This window comes from Tigriopus californicus, chromosome 12 (genome assembly GCF_007210705.1).
Source record: "Tigriopus californicus strain San Diego chromosome 12, Tcal_SD_v2.1, whole genome shotgun sequence".
Taxonomy (NCBI): Eukaryota; Metazoa; Arthropoda; class Copepoda; order Harpacticoida; family Harpacticidae; genus Tigriopus; species Tigriopus californicus.
The window spans coordinates 8220843-8236191 of NC_081451.1; the positions used below are offsets into that span (position 1 = coordinate 8220843).

Here is a 15349-nt window from a genome sequence, read left to right on the forward strand (position 1 = left end):
TCTAGAACTGACAGATATACAAATCGCTATTTAGATTTGAAATGGTAACGTGATCCTTCAATCAATGTTCGTAATGCCATTTAACTCGCTAAGGCTGTTGTGAGCTTGCACGATCACAATTTGAAGTCACTTTTACTTACTGGCATCTGGTTGGTTGAGCACAAAGGTTTCAAAGTCCAATCGGAGTTGACATATATTGTCGTTGCAAGGACAGACCTTCATGCGGCAACTGCCCACCTCTGTGCCCGTAGACTCGAAATACGTACAATTCTGGCTCGAGGTTGATCCACAACCAAGGACAACTGAAAGTATGGGCGAGGGTCATGACCTGAACAATTTAATGAAATTAATGCCTGCTGGTTGGAAGACTTACAAGTGCAACACACTCCATAACCGAGGGCACACGATCCCGCACTGGTTCCACCTCTTTGAGCGCACTCATCGGTAGTGTAGCACGTTCCATTCCGGTTGTTGGTACCAAGGCAAAATGTATTCGGAAACCTATGGCCGTTTGACATATTTGGATAAAATGTGGAAATAAATCTTTTGATAACCTACTCCTTAAACCCACCTCACAACGGAGAACAGGTTTACTAAAAATGAGATGAGTCCAAAATGTTATGGAGTATGATTTAAAAAATGCACCCTGAGGCTCTACATACAAATTTTGCCCTCTCTTTGAGTTCCAAAGTCAAAGGTACGGTTGGTGTCGGTGTCCGTTGCACTTAGAGTTTGAAGGAGACCCAAAGACAATGCGAGCACTATTTTTCCCCACATGTTAAGCACGACAACGCTAGATCACTGTTGCAGGTATAATTCGGCTGTGAGATTTCATCAACAGTCGCGTTTCTTTCGAAATCAGGCGTAAAACAATGGAGAAGCTCAACCAACTGGCCATGGATTGACTTTTCTTAATGGAACTAAAGTATTATCATCATCATTCCAATACTGCATTGAATCTGAAAAAGATAATACGATGAATAGCACTTCTTGAATTTATATTATTTCAAAGTGCTCAAAACGCCCAATGATGATCAGACTGGACGGTCCATCAGGTTGTGCAGAATCAAGCCGAGTTTTTTTGGTTTGAATCCCATTACCTTTGCATTGCATGGCAACCAGCCATCGAGTGACCAAAAGATAATCCTTCTTTTTCAAGACTGATTACGCAATGCCCAGTAATAGAAAGAGTAAGATCAGGAGAAGCGCCATCTAACTTGTTTATGGTAAACGACTCGTAGTTCCCAAAAGGACAAGAAAACTGTGCATATATTTTACAGGGTTGTAAATTACCGCTCACAGACTTTTTGATAAAAAAAGGCGTGCCAGGAATGGGACAAGCCTTTGCTGACACTAGAATGGCTTTTCTTGCGTTTATGTACAATTCACCTGGCCCCAATCATGATTTGAAATGGACGGGACCAATTCCAAAGTAAAAATATGATCTCAAAATTAGTGTAAAATGTAGTATGGGTCCCCTAGCACAAACATAAAGTAATTTTTCAATTGCATCTCATTATGATATCACTTTCTAGTCAACTATTTTATTGCCTTTACCTTTTTGACATTCTTCTTGTTTTACCATTTTGTATAATGTATAAACATCAGATTTTATTTTATAGTTACTTTTACGCCATGACATGGGACCCCAAAAAGGGAAGTCGCAATAAAAATTATTATTATTATTATTTATTATTAATAAAACCGGAGATTTTGTGGTCCCAAAAGCAACTTACTGACACCTGCCTGAATTGGTCGTTGACCTTTGGGGTACTGCCATCTAGTGGCTATTTTCCAGAACACTTAATCCTGCAGCTGTTTCTTCTCAAGCTTCATTGAACGCATGATACGTGAAATCCTATTAATAATGGAGAATCAAGAGTCATGAGGTTGCCTAGCAATTGCGGTTTTTTATGTGATGTTGAAGAAACTTGCCGTCATTGCTCTTGGCTGTCATGGTCAGTCATGGTCATTGGCCTCTCCATTTCTTCTCCAACCTGTGGCTCCTTCTGGCTATGTCATATCTTTTTTCATGAAGCGTGCTTTGACGGTGTTTTTTTACACTCGCCCTTGCCACCCCCCCCCCCCCCCCCAAAAAAAGGTCTTGTCCCGAATATCACCTGGTCACCTTGGACTTCATGTTACTCTCCGCCAACGCGACCTCTGATGGCCAAATAATCCACGACGTCTCTCATTGGTAAAAAGGAAACAATGCTACAATATGTGATCCCTCTGCTTGTATGTACTTCAATACCAATAGAACTACAGTAAACTTCTAAACAACGTGAGAACAATCTTACTTAAAGTCGAATCTTATCGTTGATATTATTGAATGCAATCGTTACACACAAATTTGCTATGACAAATGGCGTTGTACACATCAAATCAATGATATATTGAGAAACACACCACTACATGTTGGTGCCTATTCTTTCAATATTGTCTCAGCCTGTGCTTGTCCGCCTATACCCTCATGATTGTAGCGCCTCTCTTACGGTATTTTTATAGTTTGTTGCTTCGGTTGCAGATTCCCTCGTGCATGCGCTTAATTCGTAACAAGAAGTGTGTCATCTGACCATTCCCGTTGTTTTTCCGTCGTGGATTGTGGTCACAAGTTGGTAGGGGGATTTAAAGGTGAGAGCTTTATTGACTTAACGATCATTCTAGCGTTCAGTTTTGCTCGGCCGTCATGCGTTGCCGTCGATTGGTACAGGGTGATTAACAACTAGGTGTGCCGTTCACGGTACTTCCGACAGCGCAAATTTTGAAACGATTGAATTATCCAAGGGGCAAAAACGATCTTATTTCGCATAATGTTATTTTACTACCGAAAGAAAAAAAAAGGAATTCTGATTTTCTTTTTCGCATAAAATATTTTGTTCAAGAGAAGACCATTGCTTCACATGCCATTGCAAATGATTGTGCCCAAAAATGCGAGATTTCTAGACATTGACAAACGTTTGTGCTAGAAACGTCAGACAAACAAAAGAAGTTTAACACGTTGCGTTTAACGTTTTGATTTTATTTTTCAACTGTCAAACTGCTTTGATCATTCCAAGTGCTTTCCGTTAGTCCTTCATCGTTCTACTTTAGTGACATCTATATTTATCGATCTATTAATTAATGTTTTGATTCATGTATTGATTCATTAATTGACATTGTGCTTTACAAGCGTTTTCCTATTCAAACATTGATTTAATGGGTCACCCCCACGTGGTTTCGTGCACACAAATTTTGAAATGCGACACTACTAAATTTTACCCTTCGCATTTCAAGATGTGCGTTCACGAAACTATCTGATACTTGCAGTAGGTGCAACTGGGTACAAATCGCATTTCAAAATATGCACTCACGAAACCATGCGGGGGTGCCCCATTGATGAATTATTTCATTTATAATTTTTCTCCTCTTAATGTATCAATCAAAACATATGTGTTTGTTTAACCATTTCAATAGGTTGTTAGCAGAATTTTTTGGTCATTTCTGTACCTACTCATTTGCCAATTTATGTAAATAATTAATGTGCTTATTGATCTATCTATTTAGTCTGTATTTAATTATCTGAAGTTTGTTAGTAGTTTATTTACAGACTTCTGTACCTATTTATCATATTTAATCACGTTGTGTATTTATTCATTCATTGATTTGTGCGATCCCTTAATCTACTATCTGGACCATCATTTCATTTTTAAATCTTTCTGTGTTTCAATTTCCGGATTTTTAAATCCCACATTAAAATTTCTAGTTTCTATTTAAAAGAAGCGACAAAATTAATCGGAACAACCATCTTAGAACATCAACGGAAATATGAAGCTATCCAATCATTCGAGATCATCAACATAAATAATCCAGTTACGCTCGTACTTCTTTCATCGTAAAAACTGGGAAGTTTTTCAATGTTGAAGCAAAGCTGCATTCGGTTCAAGAGTCGCCCTGTTGACAACCCAGGGAGAAAGGTATACGGGACCTAAATATCTGACGATCTGAGGAAAATAAGACGGATAATGTCGTTTCGTTGTTGCTATTCCAAATTATCCGAGAAACAACCGACAAGTGAACATGAAAGGCTACCGTCTTCTTTGTGTGATTTTCATTTTTTTTTATATTGAAGCAAAGCTACATTCGGCTCAAGAGTCGCCCTGTTGACAATCCAGGAAGAAAGGTATACGGGACCTAAATATCTGACGATCTGAGGAAAACAAGACGGATAATGTCGTTTCATTGTTGCTATTCCAAATTATCCGAGAAACAACCGACAAGTGAACATGAAAGGCTACCGTCTTCTTTGTGTGATTTTCATTCTCTTTCATGGATTGTGCTCATCATCCCAAGAGATCAATGGGACCTCAAACAAGGCTTTGATGGAAAAACGCGCTCGGGAAAAGAAGAGTAAGTGAGCAGGCACTTCGAAGTTATCAAATCCTGACTATAAGTACTAAAAGCCGTACAAGTTTCAATCAATGGGGGAAAATCCTCTTGGTAAACAACTGATGCCATATCAGAACTTTTTTAGAAGATTCACACATCTTGCACGGCTTTCGCAAGTATTGAAATTCATTTTTATTTCTTAATAACCAAAAAGAAGCAAATTGGACGGTCATTAATCTTAAAATTGCTTATTATGTACAAGAAAATAGTTTTGTCAGTTTCTAATTCAATCCGATCCAAGTAATGTTTTGGACTTTTGCTTCGTATTAATAAGAAAATATTTCGGCATTGGGAGCAGTGTTTATCTTGATCCTTGATCCAAAATACTTTGGGAACTGAAATCATCCATTTTAAGCCATTTTTGAGGTCATAGCCAGGAGGACAGTACTGTCGGGTGCAAACCTATAATCAAATTTCCTCTACATTTTCATTCTAGTTTTGAACATCTTCTCAGTGGTGCAATTTCGAAACTCTCCATGCCAGAGTACAATGACTTTAGTTGGGTGAGTTTCTTGTTCGGTCGAATTCGCCCAAATATCAAATATAGAAGCTCACTCAACCCCTTTCCTCTTTGCAGAGCTATAGGAACTAATTTCCGGAATGGAACCTGTCTTACCAGTGCAGAATGTGCCCAACAATCGGGAACAGCGTCCGGATCTTGTGCTTCAGGGTAAGCTATTTTCTTATCTTTCAGTTGTGTATTCACATAAACTCAAAAGTAATTTGAGTAAAGAAAGAGTATTAGTCGATTGTAGAGGAGAGAGAAAACGAGGTTGGTTTGATTGACAAGCTTTTGAATCACTCTGAGCTATACATGGAACAAAGCCTTTTATATCTGTGGTGATTGCAAAATTCACCAACAGATGGCGCCTCAACAGGGGAAAACATTGGCAAAAAGGAGCGTGATTGATTTTGATTTGCTTCGCCAATGATTTTAATACTTAAACACTTGGCCATGTATCAGTCTGCTAGAAATCAAATACTGCAAAGTTGCGATTTTCAAGTCTCATTGTCACCTTGGCTAGTCACTTAATGAGGTCAAAAATTGGGGCCAAAAATTGAAAATTGAATTTTGTCGGCGTCGGATACTTTTAGTAGGTACAGGTAGTTTGTTAAGATAAGTAGTTAAAGATATCAGAGTCAATTAAGCTTAAAAGAGATATTACAGTTGGCTATTTTTTCAAAGATTGGAAGGGGATCCGTCTATAATTACATGCATCCATTTCTAGCTCGTAATTGAGTTGATGTTCTTTAATTATATCTGTCAATCTTTCTGTCTCCATTTTTGCCATGCTCTTAGCAAATATCCTTCACTTATTCAAAATTGTTTTTCAGCGTCTTGGTGAACTTAGTTGAGCCACTAAATGCATATTTTTTTCCAATGAAAAAATCATGTTTCAACATAATGCAGTACGTAGCATCACTAAGACCTCGTAAAATGCCTATTTTTCAATATTTCTTAAGAGATGTGGAGATGTTACACTAGCAATAGTGCCCAAGCCAGAGTGAGAGTAAACCTAGAGCGCTGCTGCTCTGTAGTACAAGAAACACGTTGTTTAAAATCTCAAGGGCAAGGACAAATTACAAGCAAAAAATGGCAAGAGTCATTGGACGAGGATTTTTGCAACAATCTCAAATGACTGAACTAAAGTGTTCAGTTTGAATTTCTTTCTTCCCAGATGTCAAAATAGCTACCTCTATCATAATGTAATGGGAAAGAAAAGGCAATTGCTTAATTGTACTAAACAAAATGAAAGGAATAGTGCTAATGCTTCTTACGTGGTTTCGTGATTACTTATTTTGTATTGCGACCGGTAAAATATTAACTTTTTCAACAGTAGACACCTTCACATTCTTCCAAATCGAGGCCAAAATGCAGCTGAATGTGTCTTTTCAAGCGGTTTCAAGAGCTGGATCAAGCAAGATATAATATCTTTAAGTATATTAGACTAAATAAGTATAACTTTTGGGACATTTTGTGACCATCTTAAAATCTTTCAACATGGAATATCACGGGTGAAAGGCCATTTTAATGGTCAATCACAACGTCAGGAATTTACCCTCTTCCATGATTTTTTTCCTTCCAACATACAAGCACCTTTAAAAAGTTTTGCGTAGGCCAAATGTTTAATTTCATTTGGTGAAAAAATCATGTCCATTTTTCTCCCCATCAACGTGATTCTTTGGTGTTGCTGCACGCCAAATTCCCATGGATATGTCATATTTTGGTTTAGCCAAAGTCTAATGTAAGTGAGATTTAAGAAAAAGTGAAAGAGTTGACTCTGAATATTGTGGATGAAATTGACATTTGACATCTTCTACCTTGATCATAATGCTTGGATTATTCTGAATTAGGACTTTGCAAATATCAATATCCTACTTGAGATAAATGAAAGCAAACGCATAGTTCAATCTTAAATCACAGTTAAAATCAGGAATCGATTAACCCACAGCACGACCAATGAATTTTGGCAAGCAAATGCACTAGACAAAAGAAAGACCCCATTTTGATGAGGATTAAGCGGGCCTTCAGCTGTTCATCAAATGAAATGTGTGAAATTGTGTTTTGTGCTTCTATATCTTTCAGATTTTTCTATATTGAGCATCTTTAATTTTACTCACTCGCAATTCAAAATAAAAGCTCACGAAACCACGTGGGTACCTTGATGTTACGATACGCAAAACAATACCTTTTTTACAGCATGCTTTGAGAGCGTCACCTGATTGTTGAATTAGAAATGAAAAACCATTCGGTATTGATTTTGTCAAGCATTCAAAAATTGTTAGATTTTGTGTACCTAAACATGTTTACTAAAACTTTTTCGAATGGCCCTTTTTGGAGCTCTCACATGAGGAAACAAAAAGTTTATCTCCTTTCCACTTTAAAATAACTGAAAGTTTATCAGTTGATTCACAGGGTTGCTTGATAGTAGGGCCGCATAATTCTAGATAAAAAGATCCAATCATCCCAAATGGCATGAACTTTCGCTCCAGATTTGGCGTATGTTGTGTGTTCATGATCAGTACTTGTGGAGCCACGGTCACTCGTAATTGTTCCTACATCAAGAATCCAGGGTTTCCAACCGCTTACACCGACACTGCTTCGTGTACTTTCACCATCGCCAAATGTGACCCATGTGAGTTGTGTTTTTTTTGCTGAACTCGATCGACCTCATGCCATCACATGTCGCTTTTACATTTCAGCGGTTTGCGACTTCCGACTCGATTTTGATCAATTTACCCTCAACGGGCCGAGCGGAACATTGGAACTTAACGAGGGCGATTGTAATACCGACTCCCTAACCTCGACTACAGTAGGTTTTTTAATGCCGTTGAAAACCGTGTCTTCAAAAACCGTTTTGAAATGGACAAAGAGGCTAAGGCTAATGATAGTTTTATCGACTTTGATATAGCCTTTTTCTGTGAGGCCCAGCTCTTGCCGTACAACCTGAAAATTTTGATTTGTTTATTGCTGTGAGTCACTCATGATAAGGAATACAATGGGCATCTCGAAGGAACTCTCCGACCAAATTGGCACAAAACAAATCAATCCGTTTCTTAACACTCATGTTGCGTTGAAATCAACATTCTTTTCTCGAACATTTTTTTTTAAAGTAACGTTCATCAGACACATCATCACTGGCCATTTACCTCCAAAATGCATTATCTGGATTAAGACAAGACATGCCACTTTTTGTTCTCAGTCTGACGCTGTTTTCTTGACTCCACACACTTTTGGTCCCAGTCTCAAGTTTTACATTTTTTAGGTGCTATTACATATTTTTTACCTATGCCAACGGCTCGCCGTATCGCATTTGGCCTTTTTTAAACAAACATACGTGCTCCATTTTCGCACGGTTTACTTATAGTCTATCCAACTTTAGTTCGTGCATTTGAGAGAAACCAAACTTGGACGCAAATCCATTTTCGCAAGATTTTTAAGATTGCTAAAATATCGTTGAGCACTCGAAAAGATGGTCTTAGTTTTCTGATATTCTGAACATTTTAACTGAAAGGTGTCAAATAAAGAAACAACTACCAATTAGACCCTCATGTTGGGCCTTGAAATTGATTTGCTAGTTTACTGTTTTGTTCCTCATAGCTTTGATTCCATTCCAGACGTCTGGTCAAGTAACCCCCGTGATATGTGGGGGAAATGCTGGCCAACACAGTAAGCATATTTTCAAATTTGAATGCATATAAAACTCGACACCTAAATTTTTACTCCTATCTTTTGCAGTATATTTGGACGCTGGAGACTCAGCCACAGGAACAGCAGCGCTCAATTTCGCGTTTACAGATGCTGGCAGTCGCATTTGGGACATCAAAGTGACACAAATCCCTTGCAGTGCCAATTATAAGTAAGCCCGTGTTCTACGGCCGATTAGGTTGAAGTTTGAAGCCTTCATTGACTCTTTGATTGACAGACGTCCCGATGGTTGTTTACAATACCACACTGGCATTGATGGTCGTCTTACCACATTCAACTTTGATGGAGTCGTGCCTCAGCATTTAGATGCCCAACAATATAACGTTTGCATCCGCCAAGAAGAAGGTTGGTATTAGTGTTTGGGCGGATCTAGGAAAAAATATGGAAGAATTATATCGATACCATACTGGAGTGTCGAAAACATAGGTTCTTGAAGTCGCAAACAAAATTGTTTTTTTTTGTTGCCTAGAGTTTGATCGACTTTTCCATTTCTTTCCCACTTTGACAGTGCAATGCTACGAAATTCCCTTATTTTCACAGTAATTATCTTTGTCATTTGAATCTATGAGCATTTTTTCAAGAAACACGAATGCTTTAGCACGAATGTGTCCACCTTTATTTGATGCATGATCAAAACTTTCCGTGCCATTTAATGCCTATTTAGCTCGTGCCATGACCCTGATTTCATGCGTTGCTTGTTGCGTCGGATTTTAATTCTGGTGTGCCGATTTCTGTTGAGCTTTTCGGAACGATCAAAAGCGCCTTCTGCCTCGTGTAGGTGCCGACAAACAATCGTGAACTGCCCAAAGCGTTGTAAAAGATACTGGCATTCCAACCTTAATGTTTCTCGCCCAAGGTCACATGGAAACTGTTATTCGTTATTAGGAACTACTTTGTTGCCTAAAAAATCCGTTACTTCTTGAGAAAATGATCTCTGGAATTGTGTCACAATGGTAAAGAAATTCGTTGTTCATCGAATGGTTCCTCTATCGAGTCTGGCATGTTAGAGCATGGCCTCCAGTTTTTAAACTTGAATGTCCACCCATAGACGAGGCAGAGGGCGCCACCTCCGTCCAATGAAAAGGACAATTCAACCCTTTTTAATTCATGATCTCAATTCATGGTGTTGCAGGTTATTGTTGTATCACTTACACACCCTGCGCCACACCCACCCCTTCCTTCGCTCTGGACCCCGCCGGAGAAAATGATCTCTCGAAAGCAATGGTCGATGCAATGTGCATGGAAGATTTTATTCGTATCGAAGGTTTGTCAATTGTCTTGGTTTCAGGATTCCAAAATGAAGTGACAGACTTATCTTTAATTCACCCGATTACTCGTGTGTAGAGGGACGTTGCGTTGGATCGCTGAATGGCCGGAATATTTTTTGCGGAGGAATTCTATCAGATGCCAATGACGCCGAAGCCAATTGCCCGATTCAAGGTCAGTGTCACTGAAAAAAAAAACGATTTTCTGACATTGGAACTTGGCCTTGGCTTTTTGAGCGAAAAGTGTCAACCAACGTAGGTGGTCTACCTTTTCTATTTCAGATTGTACTCAACCCTTTCAAGTGGGTGTGTTCACGAATGCAGCTATTGCCGTGGCGAATGGAGTGACTGTTGCCAATGGTAATCGAGGTGAGAATCAAGGGTTTCCACCAACCAAGGATAAAGGGGGCACAATGACATGCTCGATCGTGCTCAAATGAAATCTGTTCCTGTACTCAAGAATTTTTAATACTAATGTCAATCGTCAGGGTATTTCACCAACCTTGACCTTTTTACTTGGTAGAGGAGGCAACGAGTATTAGGAAGAAATGTGTCACAAACTGAACTGAATTTAGCAAAATACACTCGGGAAGCGCTTTCATAAGGCAAGCAATATTTTGCCCCATTTTTGTGAGTAAAAGCTCCCAATGAGCCAACAGAAGAACCACTGTTAAATGAACGGGGATGCTTGGGTCTAGAATGAATAATTTGGAAGCGAGAGAAACCATAGTATTTTCTTTCAAGTGAGACCAAAAGCAGGTCATTTTAATCATGGGTATCAAATTTCAGCTCCATCGAGGGTCAAACATTGGGTCAAACTTACGCCCTCTCAAAAACAGTATGTAATGAATTTGAATTATCAATTACCGCAAGGGAGTTACACCATTCATTCTTTGAATAGATAAGTGGTTGGCTTTGAGAGGGCACAACTTCATATGGACTTGTTGATTGGGGCAAATATTTAAAAACGTAATTGTAGGAACCAAAGACCATTCTCTCATTTACATCTTTAAGGCCAATAGCGGGTACAATAAAATAAGTTGCTTCATTTTGTTGTGTTGTCATGTTCTTTTGTTCTAATCCCAAAATTGACTTTGAATCTCAGAAGTCCGTAGGATTGTGAAAAACTGGAAAAGTATGGCAACGCAGAAAATTTATAATAGATACCATCTTCTTGTTGGCCCAAAAAAACCCTTATGCAAATTCCTCACAATCGTTTGTTTTTCTTTTTCAGGAGTATGTCTGGAATATACCCAACAACCTTGCTAGTTAAATCTAAACTTGTGTCTAAATATAGTGTCTGGTTTTATATATCATCAAACCCCGAAAATAAATCTATATTTACTATCCCAGCGTTGCCGCCTAAAAGAATGACCCTATCTTCTTCATCTAATACAATCCTCTGAAAAGGCAAGTGATGCTGCGCAACCTTCTGAGTTGTTAATCCACAAGAGCAATAAATCCCGTTCAAAAATGTTACTATTTCCAACGTACAGAGCAAGTGAAACTTGGGAAGGATATTTTTCCGGTCATCAATGACCAGACAAGTTTTAAGACATATTTTGTTGATGAGCAAAAGAAAAACAGGGGGCAAATTCAATCGAAAATCAAAACAATTAACCATGTGGCATACGGATCAAATACCAAGCAAAGAGGAAGCGAAGAAAAAAGACTTCAATAAATGGGAATGGAATTAACCGATTATCAGTCCCGAACTCTATTTATGATATATTGCCTTTTGTTTGTTCGTAATCTTTTAATGTGGACGGTGGGTCCGAAACCGAACGCAAATTTCCAATACCGAGGAGAGGGTCCTCCCTTCATTCAATCACCCTCTTGAAAATTCTCGTTTTAGAAAATTACCACTCATTAGGCAGATAACCATTGCCAAAAGCAGACAGGATGGCCGAATAGTGTAAGGCGCTGCGTTCGAGTTGCAGTCTTCTTTCAGTATCATGAAAACAGTCAGGGTCGTGAATCCCAATTCTGTCGAGCTTTTTGTTGGTTCTTCGACAAAAACCAATCTTTTGACGAGGAGGACCTTTCCCGAACCAGATACAAATTCTTTAACGCCTAGCTTGTGGTCCTGCATCTTGATAAGATTCATGATCGACTTACATTGTTGCCATCTCAACATCCGTTTCAGGGCGTAAAATGGAATGAAGTGCCGGGTAGTTTGAAGATCCCCCTCTTTTAACCCCTGAAAGGCTCTTTTGATCCTTTTTGGGCATCTAAATGTTGGTCCCTAGTGAGCTTCTGGAGAAGGCCAAAATTCAACTTTAGCCCGGGCTGTGAGAGTGGCCGAGAAGGCGCCAAAAAGTTTGTCCTCAAGGCCCACCAGACGGAGCTTTTGGATCTCATAGAGCATCTCCTTTGCACCAGGGCTGACAACGGAGAGCCCTTGGTCATTGCCTCTCTTTCTCCGGTCTCTCCCAATGCGCTTGTATCCAGTGCTTTGGTCTCTCCTAGTAGGGAGCCCAGCATTGGGGTGCTTTCCACCCCCATGTGGATTCTCAGCAACATATGCCAACCACTGAAGGACATTGCGTCGTGCCGCTCTTCGTCGAGGGGACTTCTCACGTTGATCCACACTCCATCAAACTTAGCCCACCGTGTGAGACTGTTTCAACAGAGGATCCACCCATGGCTTGTGTAGTGCCTGAGAAGAAAAAGCGCGTTTGTAGCTCTGCCTATAAAGGTCTAACCTAACCTGCGTAAAAAAGGGTTGTCTGCTAACTCACCTTATTGTCTGCACAACTTTTAATGTTAATAGCCGTGACCCGAAATGCAGACTTTGGCACGTGGCATGCTCAAAGGAATCCCATTCCGCACCAGGGCAACTCTTGTTGCCCGTTGGGGGAAGGTCCCATCCTCCGCCAAACCAAAATGCCGCGCCAAAGAAAGCAAGGCAAATGCACTATCCTCCAGCTCAAACTCGAGGCCTCAGAGAACAATCGTCTCAGGGCAGAGCTAAAGCTTCTAAAGGAAAGGCAATCTGCCCAAGTGAGGATGAAGCCCACAAAGAGCTATGCAGCCGTTGTGTCGCCTCCTACCGTTCCTCAAAAGGAAATAAGCCTCCCATGTCACCAAGGATGCCAGTTGTTGTCAAGCTGGCCCCAGGTCTTGCCTTAACCCAAATGGCTCAACAGATCGCAGTAGCAAACTTGCAGGCCTAATTGTTTTGACATGGAACGTCGCCAACCTGAGTTGGGGGTTTGAAAGAACTTGCTCTTTCAAACCTCTTACCTTTTAATAAAATTGACTTGCCAATAATCACAGTGACCGAATTCGTAACCCCAATGACTGCTGTATTCTCGATGCTTGGCTTTACTTCTTTCTCTCCTTTGGTTGAGCCCGGTGGGAAGTCACGGGAATTGGTTTTGGTGAGGACGCAACCATATGGCTGGAAATGGATTGTCCCGGAGAGGGCAGTGTCATCATTGGGGGTGTTTACCGACAATGGTCATTTACCTGTGGACCTTTTCTCAGTCCGGCCTCGCCATGGAGAAAGCTGAGCTTAAAATTATCAGTGAACAAGTCAGATTGGCCGCCTCCTTACGTAAAGCCATTATTGTATTGGGTGGCTTCAACCTTGATGCCCACCGCCTTTATGACCCTACATACTCGAGGCGAGCATTCCTCCTTTGCCTGTTTGAAACCATGGAAGCCATGTTGATTTGACTAAAGGTAAGCTAAAATAGATATCACCGCCTCTTCGCACCTTGAAAGTGTAGAGGTTGACTACACTGGGGACGGTTCCTTTCATGCAGCAAAAGAGAAACTTCATCTGATTTTGTTTAGCTAGGTCCTTGATTTTTATGGGAATTTCTTTTGGCTCCACCGATCCAACGGACGGCTCTCTTTTGAAGCGTGCCCAAAACTTTCGCAGCAGATCCGGACCCGAAAAATTCAAGCCCGCATTCAAGCCTACTTTATTATGTGGGCATTGTAGAGTATTGTTCTAAGGATTTTCGAAAGAAATTTCTTGGCCATGAGCATCTTAAAGAGAGAGCGCCTCAAGGAGCTTCCCATACATTGGGCGTGATACTTCCAGCTCAGTTTTTCATCGAGATACATTCCCAAAAAAATCATGCTCTTTTCCAGGCAGTTAGTGCCGACCCGCTGAATCAGAATATCGTTAATAATCAATTTAAACTCTGCTGGAAGTAGTCGAGATCCAAATAACATAACTTTAGTCCTTTTGTAATTAAGTGAGAGTTTATTTCCTTGAAATATCCCGTAAGCTCCTCCATCCATTGTCTTGACTCTGATTCGACAGTTTTTAGATTATCGCCAAAGTGTTGCAGGGTCGTATCATCAGCGAACATGGTCACTTTAACTTTGGTTGCATTCGGAAGGTCGTTTACGTATATTACAAACAATAAAGGTCCCAAAATGCGACCTTGAAGCAATCCACATGATATTTGCAGAGGATCGGATATGTAATTGTCTACATCAACTTGTTGTGTCCAATTACTTAGAAAGTTTAAAACCCATTTGGTAATACCAGTGCTAAAACCGTACTGATTCATTTTGGATATTAGAGTGTCATGGCCAATTGTCTCAAATGCTTTTCTAAGGTCAATAAAGATGCCTGTCCAATATTTGTTATTGGCATTGTCAAAAATGTTTCTAAGAAAGTTATGAACGGCATGGGTTGTCGAATGCTTTGGGAGGAATCCAAATTGGCATGCAGTCAGGTGGTCCTCCTCAAAAGGAGTAAAAAGTTGCCCGTATACGACCTTCTCGAGTACCTTTGACAGCATTAGCAATATACTGATAGGTCGATAATTCGACATATCAGAACAGTCCTCTGCTTTAAAAAGTGGTATAACACGAGCAGTTTTACACCCCAGACGGATTAAAACCATTTATGAGTGAAATGTTGACTAGTTCAGCGAGAGGTCTACGAAAATTTCGCTTCTTATTTCTTTGAGCACAATACTCGAGAGTCCATAAAATCCAGAACTGGCTTTACTAGGCATGCTTTGGATCACTTTGATGATTTCAAGCGAAGAAACGATTCTAAAGTAATATGTGCGCTGATTTGGAAGTTTAGACACATAACTTAAAGCAGATTTACCACCATCAGCCCCAGAAAACTCTGCACTGACTGAATTCTCAATGGTGGTGAAATAGGTGTTGAAAACCGTTGCAATGTCGAGCTTTTGTGTACAGATGGTACCATTAGAAGGACGAATTTGCAGTGGCGATCCAGGGTTGGCCTTGTTTTTATATCCCAGTAACTCTTTGGTCCCTTTCCACATTTTACTCATATTTTCATGGTTCGTGTCAAAAAAACTTTACCAATATCAGACCTTGGCTTGCTTGATTAATTTTTAATATATATTAGAATAAATTGAAAAGGACTTGTGATTTGTTTGAGTTAGGTATTTATAAAAATGGCATGCTATTTATCTTTTTTCTGTCTTGACTTTAAAATACC

General features: G+C 39.9%; 3 protein-coding genes across 3 annotated transcripts in view; 1 reads left to right on the forward strand and 2 right to left on the reverse strand.

The window, feature by feature from the left end:
* Window positions 1-811, reverse strand: part of LOC131892135 (uncharacterized) — an 18551-nt gene extending 17740 nt beyond the window's left edge. Inside the window, exons 1-4 of the mRNA XM_059241907.1 lie at window positions 663-811; window positions 572-593; window positions 374-501; window positions 141-302 (exon numbers count right to left, since the gene is read on the reverse strand). Of these exons, the coding sequence (XP_059097890.1) occupies window positions 141-302; window positions 374-501; window positions 572-593; window positions 663-777 (427 nt within the window). The 5' untranslated portion in view covers window positions 778-811. The remainder of the gene's footprint in view (window positions 1-140; window positions 303-373; window positions 502-571; window positions 594-662) is intronic.
* The window catches only part of LOC131892129 (synaptotagmin-5-like), a 54720-nt gene that overhangs the window by 26247 nt on the left and 13124 nt on the right, over window positions 1-15349 (reverse strand). The gene's annotated exons all lie outside the window — the stretch shown is intronic.
* On the forward strand, window positions 4100-11272 carry LOC131892133 (uncharacterized). The gene is made up of 12 exons (XM_059241905.1): window positions 4100-4389; window positions 4865-4931; window positions 5006-5098; window positions 7423-7565; window positions 7633-7742; window positions 8548-8599; window positions 8669-8789; window positions 8856-8983; window positions 9771-9902; window positions 9983-10078; window positions 10186-10272; window positions 11138-11272. Exons 1-12 carry the CDS (start codon window positions 4266-4268, stop codon window positions 11170-11172), a joined length of 1188 nt encoding a protein of 395 aa, XP_059097888.1. The 5' UTR covers window positions 4100-4265; the 3' UTR covers window positions 11173-11272.

Excerpts from the sequence above, each read along its gene's own strand:
- LOC131892133 (XM_059241905.1), top strand. The coding sequence starts at position 4,266 with ATGAAAGGCTACCGTCTTCTTTGTGTGATTTTCATTCTCTTTCATGGA. Across the intron at positions 8,790-8,855 it reads CCTTGCAGTGCCAATTATAA|ACGTCCCGATGGTTGTTTAC; the intron begins GTAAGCCCGTGT and ends TTTGATTGACAG. Across the intron at positions 8,984-9,770 it reads TTGCATCCGCCAAGAAGAAG|GTTATTGTTGTATCACTTAC; the intron begins GTTGGTATTAGT and ends ATGGTGTTGCAG.